At 39.5% G+C, this 23,414-nt stretch overlaps 1 protein-coding gene across 4 annotated transcripts in view; it reads right to left on the bottom strand.

The window, feature by feature from the left end:
- The window catches only part of PIGN (phosphatidylinositol glycan anchor biosynthesis, class N), a 106,540-nt gene that overhangs the window by 73,463 nt on the left and 9,663 nt on the right, over positions 1–23,414 (bottom strand). For 2 of the 4 annotated variants that reach the window (XM_010854751.1, XM_010854748.1), the window contains 10 exons: positions 21,503–21,624; positions 20,911–21,009; positions 17,678–17,784; positions 14,228–14,352; positions 12,909–13,039; positions 11,645–11,761; positions 9,247–9,287; positions 5,729–5,788; positions 4,467–4,559; positions 3,734–3,789 (listed from right to left, as the gene is read on the bottom strand). In XM_010854751.1, the coding sequence (XP_010853053.1) occupies positions 3,734–3,789; positions 4,467–4,559; positions 5,729–5,788; positions 9,247–9,287; positions 11,645–11,761; positions 12,909–13,039; positions 14,228–14,352; positions 17,678–17,784; positions 20,911–21,009; positions 21,503–21,614 (941 nt within the window). In that variant the 5' untranslated portion in view covers positions 21,615–21,624. Of the gene's footprint in view, positions 1–3,733; positions 3,790–4,466; positions 4,560–5,728; positions 5,789–9,246; positions 9,288–11,644; positions 11,762–12,908; positions 13,040–14,227; positions 14,353–17,634; positions 17,785–20,910; positions 21,010–21,502; positions 21,625–23,414 lie in introns of all 4 variants that reach the window. The other 2 variants (XM_010854749.1, XM_010854750.1) reach the window with 2 other exon arrangements.

Genomic DNA, 23,414 nt, shown 5'->3' with positions numbered 1-23,414 from the left:
ATGAAGCACAAGCTGGAATCAACATTGCCAGGAGAAATATCAATAACCTCAGATATGCAGATGACACCACCCTTATGGCAGAAAGGGAAGAACTAAAGACCTTCTTGATGAAAGTTAAAGAGGAAAGTGAAAACGTTGGCTTAAAACTCAACGTACCGAAAACTAAGATCATGGCATCTGGTCCCATCACTTCATGGCAAATAGATGGGGAAACAATGGAAACAGTGACAGACTTTATTTTTGGGGGGCTCCAAAATCACTGCAGATAGTAACTGCAGTCATGAAATTAAATTACACTTGCTCCTTGGAAGAAAAGCTATGACAAATCTAGATAGCATATTAAAAAGCAGACATCACTTTGCCAACCAACATCCATATAGTCAAGGCTATGGTTTTTCCAGTAGTCATGTATGGATGTGAGAGTTGGACTACAAAGAAAACTGAGCACCGAAGAATTGATGCTTTTGAACTGTGGTGTTGGAGAAGACTCTTGAGAGTCCCTTGGACTGCAAGGAGATCCAACCAGTCCATCCTAAAGGAGATCAGTCCTGAATATTCATTGGAAGGACTGATGCTGAAGCTGAAACTCCAATATTTTGGCCACCTAATGCAAAGAACTGACTCATTTGAAAAGACCCTGATGCTGGGAAAGATTGAAGGCAGGAGGAGAAGGGGATGATGGAGGATGAGATGGTTAGATGGCATCACCGACTCGATGGACATGAGTTTGATTAAGCTCCGGGAGTTGGTGATGGACAGGGAGGCGTCGTGGTGTGCTGCAGTCCACGGGGTCGCAAAGAGTCAGACACGACTGAGAGACTGAACTGAACTGAACTGAAAGTGCCTTACACACACACACACACACACATATACACAAATATAATTTTTAATAATAATAAATAGTACAGAGGGGCATAATGACAACCAATAAATCTCTGCCCCATCATTCTCAACTCTCAGCTTCCCAATACAGAAATGAACCCCTCCCTATGTCTGCTCTGACCAAGTCGTCTCCCTCAGTTGTTCCAAATCACGTCACATCTTCGGTTGTCGCACACTGTAAACAAATGTTTCCTTTTCCTAAAGTTTCCGCTGCAAGAGGGATGAAGAAATGATGACTTCTAGTGTTTCCTCTAGCTCCTCATCAATCCATATATTACTGAAAATCCATTTCACTTCATTTGAGGTCTACTTGCTGTTCTAATTTGGAAGACTGGCCTCCCCTTTCCTCATTCCTGTACAATTTATCATTCCATGAGGTTTTAGACACATTTCCCATTTTTAAACAATGCACCCTATACTCCTCCTTTTGTAAAGTTTGAGCCACTTTTTGTCTTATGGATAAAACAGCTTCTCAGATACTTCTGAGGATTTCAAGACTTTAATGTTTTTCGTCCTTTGCTATTCCTTCAACTATCTATTTCCTCGTAAGTTAATTTTTTATTTTATCTTGGGCTTTTTTGGTCATGCTGCAGGCTTTTGACACGTGGTGCTTTTCAGCCAGAAAAGTTTGCAGGCAGGATGGGTGAGCCAATGGATGAGAATCAGCCCTTCTGTCAGGTCCCCAGCTGACACAAAGCTAGCAGCGGCTGCCAGGCAGGTGCTGAGCTTCAGAGCAGGGCAAGGTCACAGTCAGCTCCCGGGCCGAGGGGAAGAAATCAGGCAACGTGCACTTGAACCTCCTGCAGAAGAGCATCTCCCTGGTAAGTCTTTGTAAGGTTGCTGACCTAAGGTAGCTGTTATTTTCAACGTCCTGTGTATTTTCTTCATACCAAGAATTGATAAAATATTTATTTAGTTATTTATTTAGTTAGGTCTGACTATACTACTGTGTTATTAATAAACAGATGCATATGATATCTATATGATATACTATAGGGAACATTCCAATTGGTGGATTAGAATTCTAACTCTAATTCTAATTGATAAAGACTTGGCTTATAGTCTTTATAAGCATATGTGATGACCTTACAGCTAGGGACACTCTCCAAATGATAATTCTACCTTTGACATATATAATTAGTATAATATTTCACTAACATTATTATATATATCATTATATAATTAATTTTGACTTGTGAAATCCTAATTTCGCTTTGTTTTTGCTCCCCTACACACACACACACGCACGCACAGAAGCAAGCTGCCATGCTGACTGGTAATTATGTGATTCCGAGGGTAAACGCTTCGAGTTCGCGACTGTTACACCAGTGCTGTGTTGTTGCCGTCGTTCAGTCACTAAGTCGTGTCTGACTCTTTACAGCCCCGTGAACTATATACGCCAGGCTTCTCTGTCCTTCACTATCTCCCTGAGTTTGTTCAAATTCATGTTCATTGAGTCAGTGATGCCATCCAACCATCTCATTCGTATCGTCCTCTTCCCCTCCTGACCTGATCTTTCCGAGCATCAGGGTCTTTTCCAATGAGTCAGCTCTTCGCATCATGTGGCCAAAGTATTGGAGTTTCAGTTTTAGCATCAGTCCTTCCAATGAATATTCAGGGTTGATTTCCTTTAGGATTGACCACTAGTGCTATATGGAGAAGGAAATGGCAACCTACTCCAGTATTTTTGCCTGAAGAATCCCATGGACAGAAGAGCCTGGCGGGTTCAAGTCCATGGGTTGCAGAGTCAGATACAACTGAAGCGACTCAGCACACACTAGTGCTATAGAAGATGGGTTCCCAGGTGGTGCTAGTGGAAAAGAACCTGCCTGCCAGTGCAGGAGATGCAGGAGATGTGGGTTCGATCCCTGGCTTGGGAAGATCCCCTGGAGGAGGGCATGGCAGCCCACTGCAGTATTCCTGCCTGGAGAATCCCATGGACAGAGGAGCCTGGTGGGCCACAGTCCATGGGGTCGCAAAGAGTCAGATACGCCTGAAGCAACTTAGCACGCTGTGTAAGTTGTCAAAAACGACTCCAGTGAAGTCACGCAATCACATCCCTACTACCCATATTTCAAACAAATTGTATTTATTTTGGTCAAGAGAAAAATCCTTCCTAATTCAATGGGAATCCTTGCTAACTGCACACGATGCCCCAGGAGGCGCCCACCAGAGTGGATCAGCCAGGTTTTGTCTCAAATAACCCCGTTCCCAGTTCAAGGAAAGCACATCTTTCTGGGATGGGACAATCTGCTCCCCACCAAAACCTGCTCTTCTCTTTGCCCAAGCAGTTGTCAGTGTTTCCCAGAAGTAGACCATTGGCCTTTTCACTTCATACGTTCACCCTAGGCCTCCTACATGTGCAATGGTTTCCACCACCATCTTTATGCTGATGGCTCCGATATCCTCCTAACCAACTCTCATCTCTATCTTGTGATCCAAATCCCTATTTCTAACTAATTCATGTATCTTCAAATGCAAGTTGAGCTCAGTAGCCTCCAGCCTCACCTCTCACGCCAGCTCTCCTTTCTTTCTGTAAGCCAGAATGGCATGAGCATCTCCCTCCTCGGCCAGGCTAAGAGCCGCACCCCTCCCCAGTCAAGCCGTGCTGAGTTTATCTCCTTCATGCTTCCTGTCTTTCTACACCCCTGTATCCCCTCTACGAGCCACTCAAAGGTATACAGCACCTGGTTCATTACTTGCAAAACGACAGAAGAGGCTTTCATTTGGTATATGACACTCATGTACACAAAAGAGACAAATTTTCTAAGAACCTAATCTATTGTGTCAAGCATTCAAACTCAATGGAAAATTCTTTCCTACAAGTTAATAAAAAACATAAGAGACTTACTTAAATGGTGTAAACAAAAACGATAAAGTAGCTTCTTTTTTCTGAGTCATTTTTACCTGGGAACCAAGCGTGAAAATATTTTATATTAGATAAGAGAAAAAAATGAACTAATTTCATTTCGAAATACAAATACCCATTAAAATGGTTCTTCAGCGATAGAAATAAATGGAATTTTGTGTTAGTATCCTACTTCATAAATATTTAAAGAAAATGTTAATGCTATATGGTACCATTACAACACGCTGAGGATGAAGTATATCAAGCCTGCAAAATGTCATATAATTAAGCTATACTTTTTAACTCTTAGGAAACAAAATAAGCCATGCTGCATTAACAGTATTATGAATAACAGCAAGTTTCAGTAAAATGGTCATTTCTGTAAGTTGTTAATGCAAATAATAATATACGCAGAACGACATGAAATGCTGCAATCACTAAAACTACTTCTACAAGGCAGATTCCATTGACAGAGACTTGGTTTGTAGTCTTTATAAGCATATGTGATATCTACCAATTCGGGACGCTCCTCAGAGCTAATTCTACACCCTCAAACTGATTCATGAGAAGTGCATCTCAGAAATGTGAAACTTCAGGACACTAGTCAAATACAAACAATTTAAAGATAATAAATAATGAAAATCATTTCTTAAAATGCAAAATCAAATATTTCCACAAGATACATTCAGTTTTAAAATTGGAATCATGGCCGTATTTGTGTATGGTCTTCTTTTACCTTGAACTGTTCAAGAATCTGTACTGCGTTTGTAAACATGCTCTCTGCTTTGAAGAGATCAGAGGTATTAAGCATATCCACAGGAATGATTCCCTGTAAATAATAAACACTGGTTTAATATTAGCACTAACAAAGCTCAGGTTATTCTTATAAAACAAAACAGACTTACAAGGGAAGCAATAGAGATAAGACATATGGACAAATAAATTCTTAGAATAATTAAAAAATAGTTTTTTAAATCGTAACTGAAAAATGTTCTATTACTTTTCTCACAAAATACATATAATAAAATAAATAAAGCAAAAGAGATGAATTAAGTCCAATAAAACCTAAAATTTATCAAAAGATTGCTATATGGCAGGCAGTGCACTAAATGCTCTGCACACACGAAACGCTACTGTGGCGGGCCACAGCCAGCACACTAAAAAAAAGACATAAGAAAACAGGAGTGTGCTCTCAGGGCTTAGCTGCTACATCTGTCCAACTCTTGTGACTCCACAGACTGTAGCCCACCAGGCTCCTCTGTCTATGAGATTTTCCAGGCAATACTGAAGTGGTTTGCCATTTCCTTCTCCAGGGGATCTTCTTGACCCAGGGATCGAACCCGGGTTCTCCTGCACTGAAGGCAGGTTTCTTACCGACTGAGTGACCAGGGAAGCTCCACACTGTTACACTGTATGTAAAAGTGAGGCTGTTTTCTGCAACTCTGGTTTCAGTTACAGACACACACACACCTTTATGACTACAGGGATCAAATGACAGAGCTCTGAGGCAGATGATATTATTTTTTTAAACTTTGAGCTGAAGGGCTAAAAAGAATGGCTGATGGGAATGGATTCTGTTTGTCTTTTAGGTTTTCAGCATCCAGCTCCCATCTTAAAAACATTTCCATTGGAAGCTGAGATATTAGATGGAGCATAGTGGGTCTAACGAGGTCCCCTGCCTTCCCATACTGAAGGGTAGACAAGTAATCCAGGCTGGACCACTCAAATGCTAACAAACACTGGAATTTGAAGCTTTAGGGTCAAGGAACAGACGGTGCAACAGGCACGATGCGGGTCGGCGACCCTGCAGACTGGCTCTGCCAAGGAACTGCAGTGACTTTCTTTGTCCTGAGTCTCTGGAGCACTGATCTAGCAAACCAGCAATATCTTTGTAATAAATTTTCTTTAAATGGATTCAGAAGCACATAAAAAGTAAATTTTACTGTATGATAATTTTTCTTTTATTCTGAGAGTTGATAAGAAAATTGTACTCTTTACCACTGAATTAAGAGGGAAGGGAACTCCAATAAGAGCTGCCATCAACGGTGCAACATCAGCCTGCAAACAGAAGACGTTAAATCTAAGACAGCGACAGATCAACAAGGACATTAAGTAATTTAATTTGTATAACTGTATTTTGAAAGATAACCATGATATCCATTTTAATCCATTATCATCAAATACTTATTCCATGCACAGTAGATATTGATCTCTAAAAAAATGTCATTTGCTAGAGGTACATGAATGTATGAAAACCTAAATTTGAAATCACTAGGAGCCCCAAAGTAAAACATATAAAACAGAATAGTCACTTATTCTACAAGTTAAAAGCCTGACCACCTAATGTAACAGTTTTGGGGTATTATGACAAGGATGCTTACTAGACAGAAAATAAACAGCAAAAGTAGACTTCAACTAGATATATATATACACATATATTATATATTAATTAAAGAAAGAATACAGCAGAAGGAGGTTGGCTGGCCAGTCAGTGACGTCTAGAAAAAGGCATCAAGCAGGATAAGAGGCTCTTTAGACACAAGTCCTCGAGCACGGCTTTGGAGGCCTGGAGAACCCCAGGGACGGGGGAGCCTGGCGGGCTGCCGTCTATGGGGTCGCACAGAGTCAGACATGACTGAAGAGACTTAGCAAGAGCAGCAGCAGCTCCAGGTCCAAGTGTCCAGAAGAGCGGTCCACGCATCCAGTCTCCATGGCCTCACCTCCCCATCCGTCCTTGGGCTGCTCTAGCTTGTTTTCACTCTTTATCATCCTGTAGACTGCACTCACTACAGAACTAATAACCTCCATTTTCTACATCTAATTGATTGCTTTTGTATTAGTCCCAATAATGTTTCAGGCAATCAAGTGCTTGGCTGTCAGAATGCCCAATTTCAAACACTTTGCTTGTGATCTCTGAGACCTTGGGCAGGTTATTTCAACTCTCCAATGCTTCAGTTTTCCTTGTCAGTTAAAAAATAAATAAAAGTTTCTCCCTTACAGAATTATAGCATGATCCAATGAGACAATTTATAAAGTACTAGTGTGTAATAATCCCACACTAACCAGCAGCTGCAGACGCTGCTGTGATTATAATGATCCGACCACTCGGCACTGTGCAGACCACCCCCTCTGGGTCTCTGTAACCCCGCAATTAGAGTCTCCAGTCTCCTACTTTCTCAGTTCAGTTCATTCAGTCACTCAGTCGTGTCCGACTCTTTGCGACCCCATGGACTGCAACACGCCAGGCTCCCTGTCCATCACCAACTCCCAGAGTCCACCCAACCTCACATCCTTTGAGTCGATGATGCCATCCAACCATCTCATCCTCTGTTGTCCCCTTCTCCTCCTGCCCTCAATCTTTCCCAGCATCAGGGTCTTTTCCAATGACTCAGCTCTTCACTTCAGGTGGCCAAAGTACTGGAGTTTCAGCTTCAGCATCAGTCCTTCCAATGAACATTCAGAGCTGACTTCTCAAGCCCTCATTTAAAGTTGGAGTTTCGTCCCAGGCTCTCAGTCTGTCTCACTTTCACCATCTACGTCCTCTTTACCAAGCCCCATCTCACAGAAAACTGACAACACCCCTGGCCGCCTGATTGCACCCTCTCCTTCCCCAGCCTCCACTGCTGGCCTCTGAATTGTCCTCCAACAGAGAGACGACCCTGTCGTAAAACCTCAGATCATGCCACCCCCCAGGCTTCAAACACTAGGAGGGCTTCCCCCAACTTAAGGATGAACTCCACAGGCCCACGAGGCCCTGCACGGTCCAGCGTCTGCCTTCCGCCTCCCACTGAACCACGGTGTCTGTGCTCTGTTCACCCGCCTTCTTCAGGGTCCTTTGAAGTGGCATGTGCCCCCTCCCAGACCTCTGGGCACCCGCTGCCCCTTGGCCTGCGAAGCTCCCGCCTCCTGCCCTGGCCTGGCCTCCTCTACTCAGGCTCAGTCTCAGCTCAGGCCTCAGTTTCTCAGGAAGCCTTTGCTGACCACACAGCCCACCGGACAGATCTGCTCTACGCCTTCATGGCTTCCCAGGCCTCCTCTGCTGCACTTATCACCGCTATAATTTTACATTTATTTGTATAAGTAAAGATAAATGTAAAATTTATCTTATTCCTAAACTATAAGCTTCCTAGGGGAGGGACTGTGTCTCTTTTTTCTTCACCATTATAGCTGTCACATGAAGTTTAATGTTAGTATGTCAATGCTGAGTGTCAGTGCTAATGTTTGCACAGGGCTTACACATACTGCAGACTCAGAACGACACTGGCGGAAGGGATGACTGTAGAACTCTCATCTAATGCAGGTCTGAAGCGGCGTTCAGAGAGCAATGGCATTCACTGTTTGATTACAATCCAGTCTGGCTATAAATAATACATGCTCTTATTTTATGAACTTCAAGATATTCCTATCCCTCTGACAGTGGTTTTTATTGCAAATTAATAGACTGCTATCCAATTCTACACATTTTCATTTGCTTGGGTAATAAGCATTCATCTGGAGAGATGAGACCGTTCTTAATATGCTGAGAAAGAAAAGGCTTCTGTAAGCACACAGCTGAAAATGAGACCCCAGGCCTTGGTTAATCCTCCACAGTAAGGAAATCCAGCTTCTGAGGTGAACGTGTGAGGTGACCTGGAGGGGGTGTAAGATATTCCTGCCATTCTGGAGGACACACACCAACGATACCATGCCTTTCACTTGCAGACAGCTATCTACATAGCACAAGAAAATTCTGTGCTTCCTACCTCAGGTGAGGCTGCCAGTCTAACTATTCGATCGGCCGGCGCTGTCCTGTGATGTAAGGTCTCCTACGGTGTAAGGATCCCATAATGTCAGGTTTCTAACCTATATACTCTTGTCACATAGAGGCTGCCGGTCTAACTATTCGATCGGCCGGCACTGTCCTGTGATGTAAGGTCTCCTACAGTGTAAGGATCCCTATAATGTAAGGTGAGGCTGCCGGTCTCACTATTCGATCGGCCGGCACTGTCCTGTGATGTAAGGTCTCCTACAGCGTAAGGATCCCATAATGTCAGGTTTCTAATCTATATACTCTTGTCACTTTTTCCCACTGCATTTGTAAAAATTTGGGGGTAGAATTAAAGATAAAACTTGTGTTAATAAAAGAGAAACAGTAACTGACACACTAAGAGGAAAGAAACCCACCACGGGGTTTTATTAGATCTGTGCTGAAAGCAACTGAGCAAGGCGCCCATGACAGAAAAGCCTCACAAATGTAACAGGCGTGCACATTTCAATTTGCATCATAAGTCTGTAATTAGCCAGTGGTATTTGGAGGCAGTCTTCTCCTTTCAGTTTTATTTGAGGCTGCTTTATTTTGCCAAAAAAGGATTACTCGGGGTGAAAATATTCACACTAGCAGGATTTCTCTTAGTAAATGAAATGTTTTAGAAAAATCTTTTATCATCTTTAATACAATTTCTTTCCCAGATTTTTTTGTTCTAAACTTCTTATAGGAGAGAAAATTAAATTTGAACATGATTAAATATAATGAATACCTGATTAATATCTTGTCTCTTCCAATTCTCCAACTTCCATTCTGAAAGATACAAATAAACATAAGTGCTGATGTTAAGAATTAAAAAAAAAAGAAGTTATTTTATTATTACAGGTGGTCAATGGAAAAACAAAGTATTGGGACAGTCGATTTTAAGCCAAGTATGAACCACAAGGGTGCTAAAAAGGCAGAGCTGCAAACTTTTTTAAACTAGAATTTTAAAAGAGTAACTCAATAAAATATATTTGATATTTTCTGTAATAGTTTATTAAACTTCCAAAATGCTCATTAGGGGATAATTGTTTCAAAACATCAAATGGCTAAGGAAGGAAAGATGGAAGCAAAAGGCACAATGATAACAGCTGTCACACGACAGCAGCGACAGTCCCGCTCAGATTACTAAGGCAGCCGACCGTCCGGTAGGCAATCTAAGCTGTTCCTTTTTGTAACGGCTGCTGCTACTGCTGCTAAGTCGATTCAGTCGTGTCCGACTCTGTGCGATCCTGTAGACGGCAGCCCACCAGGCTCCCCCGTCCCTGGGATTCTCCAGGCAAGAACACTGGAGTGGATTGCCATTTCCTTCTCCAATGCATGAGAGTGAAAAGTGAAAGTGAAGTCGCTCAGTCGTGTCCGACTCCCAGCGACCTCATGGACTGCAGCCCACCAGGCTCCTCTGTCCATGGGATTTTCCAGGCAAGAGCACTGGAGTGGGGTGCCATTGCCTTCTCCATTTGTAACGGCAGCTGCTTGCAAAATACATGAACGTTTTTGGCTCTGATGCTCCTGCCACCACTGATTCCAAATGTGAGAGCAGCACATGCTTAGCAGCTCAGTCTGTCCTACTCTGTGACCCCATGGACTGCAGTCTGCCAGGATTCTCTGTCCATGAAGATTCTCCAGGCAAGAATACTGGAGTGGGTTGAAATCAACTGCCAAAGTAAAGTTCTGTTTCCTAAGTACAAACATACCGTTTAACCTAGCTCCTACTTAGACCCAATCTAATCCATTAACAGGCTTCCCTGGTGGCTCAGTGGCAAAGAATCCACCTGCCAAGCAGGAGATGCAGGTTTGATACCTGGGTCAGGAAGATCCCCTGGAGAAGGAAACGGCAACCCACTCCAATATTCTTGTCTGGGAAATCCCATGGACAGAGGAGCCTGGTGGGCCATGGTCCGTGGGGTCTCAAAGAGTTAGGCACAACTGAGCAACTAAACAACAAAAACAATCTATTTAACACAGAGTATAGGAATACAAAATGATGCAGCTGCTTAGGAAAACAGTTTGGCAGTTTGGAAAAATAAACATAAGGAACATATGACTGTTATTACTCACCTAGGAATCTATCCAAGAGAAATAAAAACACATACCCATACAAAAAAGTTCGCTGTATCATTGTAAAATAGCCCAAATGTGGAAACCACCCAAATGCCCATAAGCTAACTGAACAGAATATGATTTATACACATACAATGGAGAGGGGAGTGAGGAGCAACTGCTAATGGACAAGGTTTTTTTGTGGGGTGGGGGAGAGCAATGAAATTGCATAGTAGAGGCAAAACCGTGTGAACATGCTAAACAAAATTCAATTACAGACTTTAAAACGTGAATTTCATAGTATGAGAATTATATCTCCAAAAAATTCAAAAAAAGACAGAACATGTAAGAAAACTTTAATATATAAACCCAAAAATCTTCTAGTAGAAACACCTAATACAGCTGTGAGTTCACATCCCTGGAGAAGGTTTTAAAAAGAAAATTTCCAGGCCTCAACCAGACTCATGGAATTGAAATATCTAGTGACAAGGTCTAGAAATCTGTAATTTTTTAAAAAATCTATATTCTTAACAAGTACTTTGAATGAGTTGACACAACTAATTCAGAGAAGGACACTTGGGAGCAATTTATTTTGTCCAATTAGTAAAAGCTCTGAAATTCTAAAAAGACCCTTACCTTACAAGATAACCAGAGCTCCAAGGAAAAAGAAATTCCTTTTTATCATGGATTGTGCAAGGAGGCTTGCACAACAGAGAAGGCCTTCAAAAGTACTAGAGACAGGGCAAAGTCTGCCCAGTTTTGAAACATAAATTATGACATATGTGTGGCTCATCTGATTGATAGTCTTTGCAGGTAAGATCTAAGCCAAGGGTTTAATCTGAGTCCTAGAGTAACAAGGTTTGTGAAAAAAGAACAGTACACTTGAACTTTCATAAGGCAAATAATAATGTGTATTTTAAGCTGAATATCATAAATGAAATATAAACTATACAAAACTAATACACAGAAATAGTAATGTCACAAATAACAAAATGAAAGCTATAATTTGAAAAGTCATTTTTTAAAATTAAACTTTGATTTTAAAATGTCACATTCATAAAAACAATAAAGGTAAGCATACCTACCTTGCAAATATGAGTCATCAAATTTCTGAGCTGACACTTTTTGGGGAAGCCTGATTCCAGCTCCCCAAGCGATAAAAGGAGTACAAGTCTCTAAAGGATGACCAGCTCCATGGGAGCCTACAAATAAGACACAAAGAGCAATGTAAGTACATAAAGATGAATCTATACCTGATTAACCTAGACCTAAATATTTTTTAATACTTCATTGTAAAGGGTTGACCCATAAAGAGCTAATTTCCGCCACCACACTCCCAAAAGCTTGCATCTCTATTTAACAATTAGTTTTAAAATATTCTCCAGGCAAATCAGAGCATCACAACAAACAGGCAGAAAGAAAAACCAGAACATCCGTGGAGTGGCTCTGGTTGAAAGAAGATTAAGAGCAACAACAACCAAGGCTTGGAGGAGACGCCACCAGAGGGCAGCGAAGGCAGAAACCACAGGGAAGGCTCCTCTGGGGAGTAACTGCCCAGGTTTGGGGCGGGCGGTTGAGGCCAGGTCTGCTCTGAAGAGGACAGCAGAGTCTCGGTCTGCTTTTCTTCCTGGCCACTCTGGCTGGTGTAGCCCAAACCCCCTTATAAAGTGGGACCCGCTCATCAGAATTCTACACTGTGATTCGGGGACCCAAGTCTCCGCTTTGCCTTGATTTGCTCTCTGGACACTGTGTCTGCCTTGGGAGTCTGGCAGAGTGGACAGTCTCCTCTAGTGGACAAGGTCAGTAGCCCTAGGTCCCCCAGCAACACCACCTTAAACTCACGCCCTATGCCATCACATACAGTTACTTCTAGGTAGATAACGTGGGTTTGGGGGAGGGGGGTCCCTCTGTGTGTGTGTGTGGGTGTGGGTGTGCACATGTGCACACACTCAGTTGTGTCCGACTCTGCAAGCCTGTGGACTGTAGCGCTCCAGGCTCTGTCCATGGAACTTTCCGGCCAGTATACTGGAGTGGGTTGCCATTTCCTACCCTAGGGGATCTTCTCAACCCAGGGACTGAACCCGTGTCTCTTGTCTCCTGCACTGGCAGGTGGATTCTTTATCAACTGTGCCACCTGGGAGGTCAGATGAGAATATATTCCTTTCGTAGTTAAAAGAAACACTAAATAAGATTAGTCTTTTTTACACTAACATTTTATGCATGCTATTATGTGCTAGACACTTTGCATATACTAAGACATCTAATTCTCTGCAATACCCTAAAATATTTGCAAGCTACATTAACCACTACTTTAATCATAAAGTATATATCACTTAGAGATAGACTAACCCCAGTCTGTCATGCCATGGTCAGCGGTAAAGATGAATGCTGTTTTCCCATCATTTCCATAAAAATCTTTAACAGTAGACTCAATTTCTTTCAATTCTTTATCAACTAATTTAATATTGTCTGAATATTCCCTGTTTAAAAAGAAAAAGAAGAGCAAATTATATTAATTACATTAATTTGGCAAAATCAAATTTATTCAACACGAATTTATGAAAAGTCAATAACTCCCAAAATACTTTCAGATTTCAACCTTAATGTTTTTAAATCAGAGCTCTGTAGATTGTTAAAATCACTTTTTCCTCTCTTAAAGAAGTAAAACAATCTGAAATCATTTTCAGAATTTTTTTTAAAAAAAGTATTGATCAGCAAATAGATTTTCATGAATGCTTTTTAAGTCTCAAATGCAACAATGATGACTTTTAAATTCATGTCTCTAATAATGTAAACTATGTTGCTTTTGCCACATTTATCAAACAGGTTAAGTATCACTGTTTCAGCTATAGAATATTTTCTTTCTTTAGTGTGTTTATGATATGATATAATACATTTTGGACAAACTATATTTAAGCTTTCCATACAGTTGAACAAGGGGTGGTTTAGTATAAGTTTTATTACTTAAGACAATGCATTGTGTTAAAGATGAGAAGCATGAGGTATTCATTACTGGAAGTTAATAGACTTTACTACCAGTTAGACTAATCTAAATCTAATCTAAAACGAAAAATAAAAGCATAATATGAATTCTTCCTATCTTATGCTCTGCAAAAGTGAGAAAAACAGTTGCTGTTTTATATAAGGAGTGCTACTGAAATACAGTATACAAAACTTTATACTATTATATAAGGAGAGCTACTGAAATATAGGATACAAAACTTTATACTATTATATAAGGAGAGCTACTGAAATATAGGATACAAAACTTTATACTATCATCTGCTAGATATAGCACTGTTTAAATGGAATGTAAGGAACAGCTAGTTACTTTTTGTGATATAAATATTATCATAAAAATGCTTTTTGTTTCAAAATTTATTACAATCCTTCTGAAATATAATCTTTTTCTTTCTGCTTTGATAACTGAGTCATATGGAACACATGTACAGAACATATTTTACTTATATTAATGTGTAGTGTGGTCACAGCACATGTGATTTTAGCCACAATATCATACTACAAATAACTGAGAATGTATTCTAGAGTTATTTAAAATACAAGTTCTGTTGTGATCATTACAAAGAAGACATTATAGTACTTTAAAAGTTCAAACAGAACAGGGATTTCCCTCAAAACCATGAAAGTAAGCGTGGCATTAACATTACCTTGATGATGGTCGATGAGCGTGTCCATTTGTGTCTATTCCTAATAAATGTAAGAAAAAAACGATTTTGTCTTCATTTACTTTAGAAAACAAAGATTGGTTGTTTCTGGCAGCATGAAAGAATTCCTATATGTAACAAATCAGTTAGAAATTTTTAGTTCATTAATTTTATTTAAAAAATAATTCCGATAAAACATTTAATTAAACTTATACAGAACTAAAAAACTAAATTGTCCTATTTTGTTTAAATTTGTCCCCAGGACCTACCAACACAAAGTACTTGTCAGTTCAGACATCTACATTCAAAAAACAAGTGAGCTATTTTCCGTGTTATAATTAGGCTGAAAAAAGATTATAGAGACGGGATCTCAATTTCATGAAATTCTAATAATACTGGAGAACTATTTTGACACGAGCCAACAATAAAATAGCACTAATGGCAACAATTTAGGAACGCTTCCTGAGTTTAAATGTTTTCCTGCTTCTTGTCCCGTGTTAGCACCCCAGTTCAACCATAACCTCTCCCTTGGAACACAGCAAATAGCCTATTTCTACTGTCCCAAGACTCGCATCTGTGCTTCACAAGGTATGATAGAAAAATGTCCACATAATGAATGGAAATACAGTTCAAAAATGATTAATTTCACAATGATAAACTGGGTTCATAAAGCCCTCTGAGAAGAGGGCTCATCCTGTACTTGCACACACATGAACGTGTAAGCAAGCGCCTATGGAAAGTACTTTTAAATTATTTTGAATAAGTCAACTGACTGCCAAGATATAGAATGATTATTCACATAAATGTCTTTAACTATATAAGATGTTAATTTTAACAAGGTATTTAACTTTCCAATAAAAGCCTGAAGTATTCCTTCAACGAATTCTTCATTATTACAAACATTAAAAAATATAAATGGTGCCATTAGAGAAACTATCTATTTCCGAATAGGAAAAAAAAAAGGAATACAGATGAAATTAAACATAAATAAATATAAACATAAATAAACATAATCATCCTTAAAAGCATAAAATGGCCCCCTAGCTTTCATATACATTCTAATTAGCCCTAAGAAACTTTAAATCTAGATGGAAATGGGAAGTTTTTCAAGATTAAGGACTTATATTCTAAAGATGTAATTGAAAAGCTGACGAGAAACAGAAAAACTTAGCAATTGAATTGGAGTCAAATTTACAATCTGTTTCATGACTGATATGATTCAGCTTTGTAAAAAGTGCTATTCATTCAAAAGTGGACACACGATCTGGGAAACCATGAAATACTAACCTTGCAGAGCTCAACCTGACAGATTCCCACCGCCTTGTAAAAAGTCGGTCTTCTGCACGCAGGAGGGGATATACACTCCTAGCTTCTTCCCCACTCCCAATATTTACTACAATTATGCCCACCAACTCCATTTTTTTCTTAGCTCAAAGGCACTTGTTCCTTCTTGTACTTAAATATTTATTATGCATTATGGGAGAGTGCATGCATTCTCCCTTTTTCTCCAAGTAAAACTTCTGATTTTATGGGACCATGTCAGTGCTTCAAACTTAAAACCTACATGTTTCTTATTCTCTCCCATGGCTACCTGTCTGTACCTATTTGGTTATGGCCAATGAGACAGAAATCAAACACTTCAGTCAAAAGACGATGGGTCTTTTGAAATAAATTTAACTATTTATTAAGGTCTTTTTGAAATAAATTTAATTTAGTAGAAGAGAAGGTCCTTTTCAATTCCGTGTATTGTTGACCTAAAACACTGAAATAATAGCTGGAACTCCAGCATCTCCTGTCGTAAGACGACTCAGAAGCTAAGGCCACGCTCTGAGGACAGAACAGACGCTTAAGAGACCGGGTCTTAACGACACTGGGGAGCCACCACGGCAACCTTGGACTGCATCAATCCTGGGCTGCCTACTGGCATTATCGTTCACGGAGAGACAAACAAACTTCAAAGCAATATTTTCCTCTATTACAGAGTTCTTTGGAGCCCAAGTTATCATTATGCTGTTGGCCTGAGATACTCTTCTCTATATGCAATCCGGGTCCAACCGTTTCTTTGTCTCCTAGGCTTCTCCATAGATTACCTCAAAAGTCACAGGAAGGTCTTCCTCTAACTGTTCGGCTTAGACTGGACTTGGATGATTTCATATTTTTGTTGTTACCTGATTAATGTACATACCTCTATCATATCTTACGAAATTATGGGGAATTTTTTTTTCTGGTCAATAGCAGTGTTGAAATAAGGTAAAAAACGCATAGAATCAAGCCAGCCACTAACTCTGTCTGCCTGTCCACAAGGAATCAAACCCATGATGCTGCACATTTTTGGCTATGCTTATGAAGTTAGAAGCCAAGGGCCTTGACACAAATACTAATGTAAATTGATTATATTAACAAGTGATACTGGGCAAAATCATTTGCTAATTTTGTAAAGAGATTTTATTTAACTTGAAGATTTTCACTTTCACTTTAAGTAAGAAAAGATCTTAAGGAAAAAAATTCTAAGGAAAGAAATAGGGTTTATCAAAGAACATATTGAGCACTTTATTATGCATTGTGGGAGAGTGCATGCATTCTCCTGATGAATATGCAGACACCTACTGACTGTTTACAAACAAGCAATAAAAAATGACTGTGTTTTGGAGAGCCCACAATGTCAGTCTAGAGACACTACTGGTAAAAAGAAGAATCACTAAAGGTCAGTCAATGAATGCCTCTTACAATAGATGAATTATGAGTTCCAATTTTGAGATGAGAAGGAAGAGAATGATAGATAGGAGTCAGCCAATATCCAGAGTTTAGATTTTCTCACAATTTCTGAAAACATAAATTCTATTGGATTCCTGGTGAAACCATGAGGACTGACACTAACAAAGAGTCCAAAACACAACCTGTATTTCTTAAAGGGACTCAAATGTTTTATTATGATTAACTTATGAACTTGTTTTTTGATTATCTAATTTTTCTTTACAAATATGTAAAATATCTACCTTGTTTTACAATAAATGCCTTAGATTTGAACATTCAAAAGACTTTAACATACATCACTGCTTGTAAGAGACTGGTTCTGTGGTCAACAAAAGACCAGAAAGGTTATTCTGGGGTGAATAACCTCATTCAGCAAATGAGGAATGAAATGTGGGGTTCCTGAATCCCATCCAGGGCTCACTTCACTGTAGAAGTGGGGAACTGAAAAGGGTTTACTTTTTCAAATTTTTAAAAAATCTGTATGTTTAGTGTAGAATGTGCAATTTCTTAGAGTCCAGTCTTTTCAAAATAGTATGCTACAATAAGGAACTTTCAAATTCATCCGAGCAGAAAAAACTAAGATGGATGTATTACCAAAGCAGTTTCTAGCACACTAGGTACAGGTACTAGACAGTCCCTGCACATTAGACAAATACCTGCATCTAGTGTGTTGCAGCGCAGCCACTCAATAGCACGTACCTTCACATGATCAAAAACCCACGTGTCCAATTTTGTCACATCGTGGGCACCAAAATCCTCACTGGATGCGTCGTAACTCTCTGTAAAAATATGGCTTCTAAGGTCACCTGAAGAGGAAATTTGGGGGAAACATTTTAACGATGCGCCATGGACCACAGTGCATGCTTCAGCATATGCTGCTGCTTTTGTTCTCACGATAACATTTTCCAATTTTACAGACACAGTTCAGTTCAGTCGCTCAGTCGTGTCCGACTCTTTGCGACCCCATGAATCGCAGCACGCCAGGCCTCCCTGTCCATCACCAACTCCCGGAGTTCACTCAGACTCACGCCATCGAGTCAGTGATGCCATCCAGCCATCCCATCCTCTGCCGTCCCCTTTTCCTCCTGCCCCTAATCCCTCCCAGCATCATGGTCTTTTCCAGTGAGTCAACTCTTTGCATGAGGTGGCCAAAGTATTGGAGTTTAGCATTATTCCTTCCAAACACCCAGGACTGATCTCCTTTAGGATGGACTGGTTGGACCTCCTTGCAGTCCAAGGGACTCTCAAGAGTCTTCTCCAACACCACAGTTCAAAAGCATTAATTCTTCGGCGCTCAGCTTTCTTCACAGTCCAACTCTCACATCCATACATGACCACTGGAAAAACCATAGCCTTGACTAGACCTTTGTTGGCAGATACAAGTGAGTTGTAATTTAAAATGCTAAGAAAAAAAAATCACAATGCTAGTTAGTATATAATAGCACAAAAGTAAACAACGGAGTTTGCCTTCAAGTAAGGATGAAACTAATCAAAGAATTTGGGCATCTAGGAATGGTACAATCTAAAACAGATTAAATCACCTGTTTTACAAAATTCCCTAACCAAGAAGAAAATTCACATATTTCAATTCTTTTGTTCATAAAATACATGCATTTTCCTCAATATATGAGAAAAAATATTGATAATTGCCAAATAGTTTGAAAGGGTCAACAAATATATTAATCTTAAACACTTGTATGATTTTATTAAGGATCTAATCAACCTAGTGAATTTCTGTGTTAGCCTCTTAAAGGTCAAAAGGAAGAGATATAACAAAATAATGACAATCTCTTTTAAAAATGACAAGCTAAGCTCTAATGATCAGAGAAGGCAATGGCACCCCACTCCAGTACTCTTGCCTGGAGGATCCCATGGACGGAGGAGCCTGGTAGGCTGCAGTCCATGGGGTTGCTACGAGTCGGACACAACTGAGCAACCTCACTTTCACGCATTGGAGAAGGAAATGGCAACCCACTCCAGTGTTCTTGCCTGGAGAATCCCAGGGACAGAGGAGCCTGGTGAGCTGCCGTCTATGGGGTCGCACAGAGTCGGACATGACTGAAGCGACTTAGCAGCAAGCTCTAACGATACCGGTTCCACTTCTCAACCATTCTACTCTTCAAATCCCAAGTAAAGATCTGAGTGGGACTGTAAATTACTATAAGAAATGGAACACTCCTATTGGATTGTCTCCAGTTAAGGCATTGATCCTGTCCTATGAACTGCAGTCAGAAGTAGGGAGGTGAGTTTAGTAAACCATAGCAACTTCATCCTCACCACTGCTGCTGCTGCTGCCGCTGCTAAGTCACTTCAGTCGTGTCCGACTCTGTGTGACCCCATAGACGGCAGCCCACCAGGCTCCCCTGTCCCTGGGATTCTCCAGGCAAGAACAATAGAGTGGGTTGCCATTTCCTCCTCCAATGCATGAAAGTGAAAAGTGAAAGTGAAGTCGCTTAGTCGTGCCCAACTCTTAGCGACCCCATGGACCGCAGCCTTCCAGGCTCCTCCATCCATGGGATTTTCCAGGCAAGAGTACTGGAGTGGGGTGCCATTGCCTTCTCCGATGGCCAACCTAGACAGCATATTAAAAAGCAGAGACATTACTTTGCCAACTAAGGTCAATCTAGTCAAAGCTATGTTTTTTCCAGGAGTCATGTGTGGATATGAGAGTTGGACTATAAAGAAAGCTGAGCACTGAAGAATTGATGCTTTTGAACTGTGGTGTTGGAGAAGATTCTTAAGTGTCCCTTGGACAGCAAGGAGATCCAAACAGTCCATCTTAAAGGAAATCAGTCCTGAATATTCATTGGAAGGACTGATGCTGAAGCTGAAGCACCAATACTTTGGCCACCTGATGCAAAGAACTGACTCATTAGAAAAGACCCTGATGCTGGGAAAGACTGAAGGCGGGAGGAGAAGGGGATGACAGAGGATAATGTGGTTGGATGGCATCACCGACTCAATGGACATGGGTTTGGGTAAACTCTGGGAGTTGGTGATGGACAGGGAGGCCTGGCGTGCTGCGGTCCATGGGGTCACAAAGAGTCGGACACGACTGAGCGACTGAACTGAACTTCAAGCAGTATGAGTTTTTGAACCTGCTCTACATAATAATGTTCTGTAACTATCGTACAGAAAATTCTGAGTATCTGTTTTGCTTTTGAGATATAGAATAATCTTTAATAATTCCAATTATTATAATTTATAGTATAATTATACCCATGGCTAAAGGTCCAAACCTTTTCATTAGGTGAAATGACTACAATGCTCCCACTAAAAAGCACTGAATAACATAAAATTCAAGTGGAATCCAGCTGATTCTAGAAAATGACACAAATGAATTTTCTCATCAAGAGATTTCTCATATTTGCAGATTCATGCACAGAAACACAACAAATACAACAAATCTCAATGGTATGATCTGAATACATGAAAATAGAAGTTATAAATCTTAACATTTAAATCTTTATGTGATTATCTACTAACTTACTAATCAAAGTAAGTGAACATCACCATCATAATGAGATCATTGTAATAAGCATTTTGGTCAATATTTCACATGAATTAACTTATTTAACTCCCCAAACAAACCTATAAGATAGAAATTATTATTATCACATTTTACAAAAAAGAAAACTGAAATTTAGAGAAGTTATCTAACTTACCCAAAATTAGAAAGCTGTTAGATGTTAGAATTATATACCATTTCACTGAATCCAAGGTATTTAAACTGTATAATCCAACATTTTAAGTATAACTAAGATGAAAAAAAGTCAAACTCACACATCTATTATAATATACACTCACTTCAGAGACGTTAAATATGTCAAAACATGTATCTCATAATGAGTAAAATGTAGTATATATTTTAAATTACCATACTGATTTATTGCCTACTTAGTATCTGGGGAAATATAATCCGTGACTCCTACCTTTGGCAAACATAGCCAGGATGTCTGGGCTTCCCCAGGACCATGTGTACCTGGTTTCATTAAGAAGAGAATCAAATTCTACAGGATTTTCCTTCCATCCTTCAGGTAATTGAGAAAAAAAAACAATGACAATAGTAATATTTAGATGGTGACGTATTGGTATGGCTCCTGAAGAAGTATTTTTCAAATAATAACAAAGAGGATTAACTGCAGAAAAAATGCAAAACTAACAACAGATTTTGTTACCTGTATTACACTACAAATTTTTTTTATAAAAAGCTTACAACAGTTAATTGACTTCTTACTAAAATACAGAATCACTTTTGAACTTCTGAGAGTTAACATCTAGGAAAACCAGAGATCCATGCAGTCCTATTCTATCAACAGGACATGATGATATAAGATTAAAGTTTTATTCTTGAGTCAGTCCCAGTGTGTGTTGAGTTAGGCAAGCTAAACGACTTGTCAAAAGGGTCTCAAAACATACTTCGCTTTGTGTCAGTACAAAAGAAGCAACTGCTTCAGTATTAAAGAAGCAATATTTATGCAATCAATTTCTTCATGTGATAAAAATCGTCTAAAGAGACAGTACCTTTGGCAACTGCGCTGACATCTTCGTAAAACCCTGCAATCATGGCCACGTGCCCAGGCCGAGACTCGGTCGGCACACGCGTGTGAGAGATCCCCCAGCTGCCTTCATTCATTATGATGTTCCTGAAAGATATCATAGATGAAGAGTCAGCATATACTATGATCACAGGCTCTGCTAAGGCTTTAGAAAAACAAAATCACCACAGAAGAAATCCAGTCAAAAGAAGGAGTCAAAATTTAAGAAGGAATCTTTCTGATCCCAGCTGGGCTCAGTGCAGTTCCTCCCACCAGACGGATTCTGTAGCGTAAGAAAGCCCAGGCAAGACAAGGAACCACCCAAGCACTGCACAGAATCACAAAACAAAATACACGCTACAGCTCTAAGTCACAAAGTACTGAAACGCTGTGTTACATAAGAAATCACCAACACACAAAGTATTACTTTGTCAGCGTTAAATTTTTTTAGGTGTGATGATGGTGTTGTGATCATGTTAAAGTCCTTGTTCTTAGGAGATACACACTGAAGTGTTTAGGGGTAAAGTGTTAAAATATTTTGCTTTCAAATTATTCAGGAAAAAATAATTAAAGTTTAAGTGTATATATGTGTGTGTGTGTTGAGACAAGAGAATGAAAACATGAAAAATGTTTAAAATGGTCATATCTAGATTAAGGATATACAGATGAATATTCATGATATAATCCTTTCAGCATTTCTGTAGTTAAATGTTTTTCAAAATAAAAAATTAAGAGAGGAAACAGCTATACTCTCAATTAGGAGTTAAATTATCTTTCTAAATTTGAGATTAAAACAAGTCAAAAGTTTTTTTGCTAAAATGTATCACCATTCTTTGTCTAAGAGTGATTTGCAAAATCTGGAGAAAAATGCAAAATGAACAGTAATGCCATTGCAAGCGAAAGGTCAGCAGAGCAACAAGTTATGAAACACAAATTCATTTGTAACAGTTTTCAAGCTAAACTCTCAGGTGTCAAAATGTTCTGGAGAGAAGTACCTAAAAGTGCTGATTTAGACACTTTAATTGACTTATAACCAAAGACTGGTAAAATACATACATAAAAAGTCAAAGGCTTGAAAAACCATTAAACCACATGTTAAGGGAAAAATATTTTTTAACTTCTTCAGTTCTATAATGGAAACTGAACTCAAGCAAAAAAAGGGAGGTATAAAGCAATGTGGATACCTCTCTTGAGAAACATTTGATCAGATCGTATTTTAAAAAAAACGAAGTGAGAAACAAAGAAAACCTATCAAAAAAGGCTTCAGAAGCAGCTAGAATGGCAAACAACACACAGCAGATCACCTGGGAGCCCTTGGCCCCCCCAGAACACCCCAGGGAGAAACAGGCGCGGTCAGAACTGCTCATCTTTGCCTTAACAACCAGTATATTTTAATGTCATTAACTTTGCAATGAACTACATTTCTCTCCTCTACGACAACTAAGAAATTCAACCAAATATATCACCCCAATTTTTACACTAGTCATAGAAATTTGCTACATATTTTTGTGTATTGAACCTAACCCTAACAATCTTATTTTCCTACATATTTTCCTATTGCCCTGAGTTGCTTGTTTCTTTGTATCCTTTAATATATTATCCATTTCTTTGACGCACCATAAATTTATTCCTGGAAATCTGACATAGAATTCAGGTTCATTCATTCTTCTAGCAGTCAACAAATATTTATTAACTGCCTACTATGGCATCTGGTCCCATCACTTCATGGGAAATAGATGGGGAAACAGTGGAAACAGTGTCAGACTTTATTTTTTGGGGCTCCAAAATCACTGCAGATGGTGATTGCAGCCATGAAATTAAAAGACACTTACTCCTTGGAAGGAAAGATATGACCAACCTAGATAGCATATTAAAAAGCAGAGATACTACTTTGCCAA

This window comes from Bison bison, unplaced genomic scaffold, assembly GCF_000754665.1.
Source record: "Bison bison bison isolate TAMUID 2011002044 unplaced genomic scaffold, Bison_UMD1.0 scf7180017864349, whole genome shotgun sequence".
Classification (NCBI taxonomy): Eukaryota; Metazoa; Chordata; class Mammalia; order Artiodactyla; family Bovidae; genus Bison; species Bison bison.
Note: the sequence above shows the minus strand (reverse complement) of the source record. Positions and strands in the feature narration are given on the sequence as shown.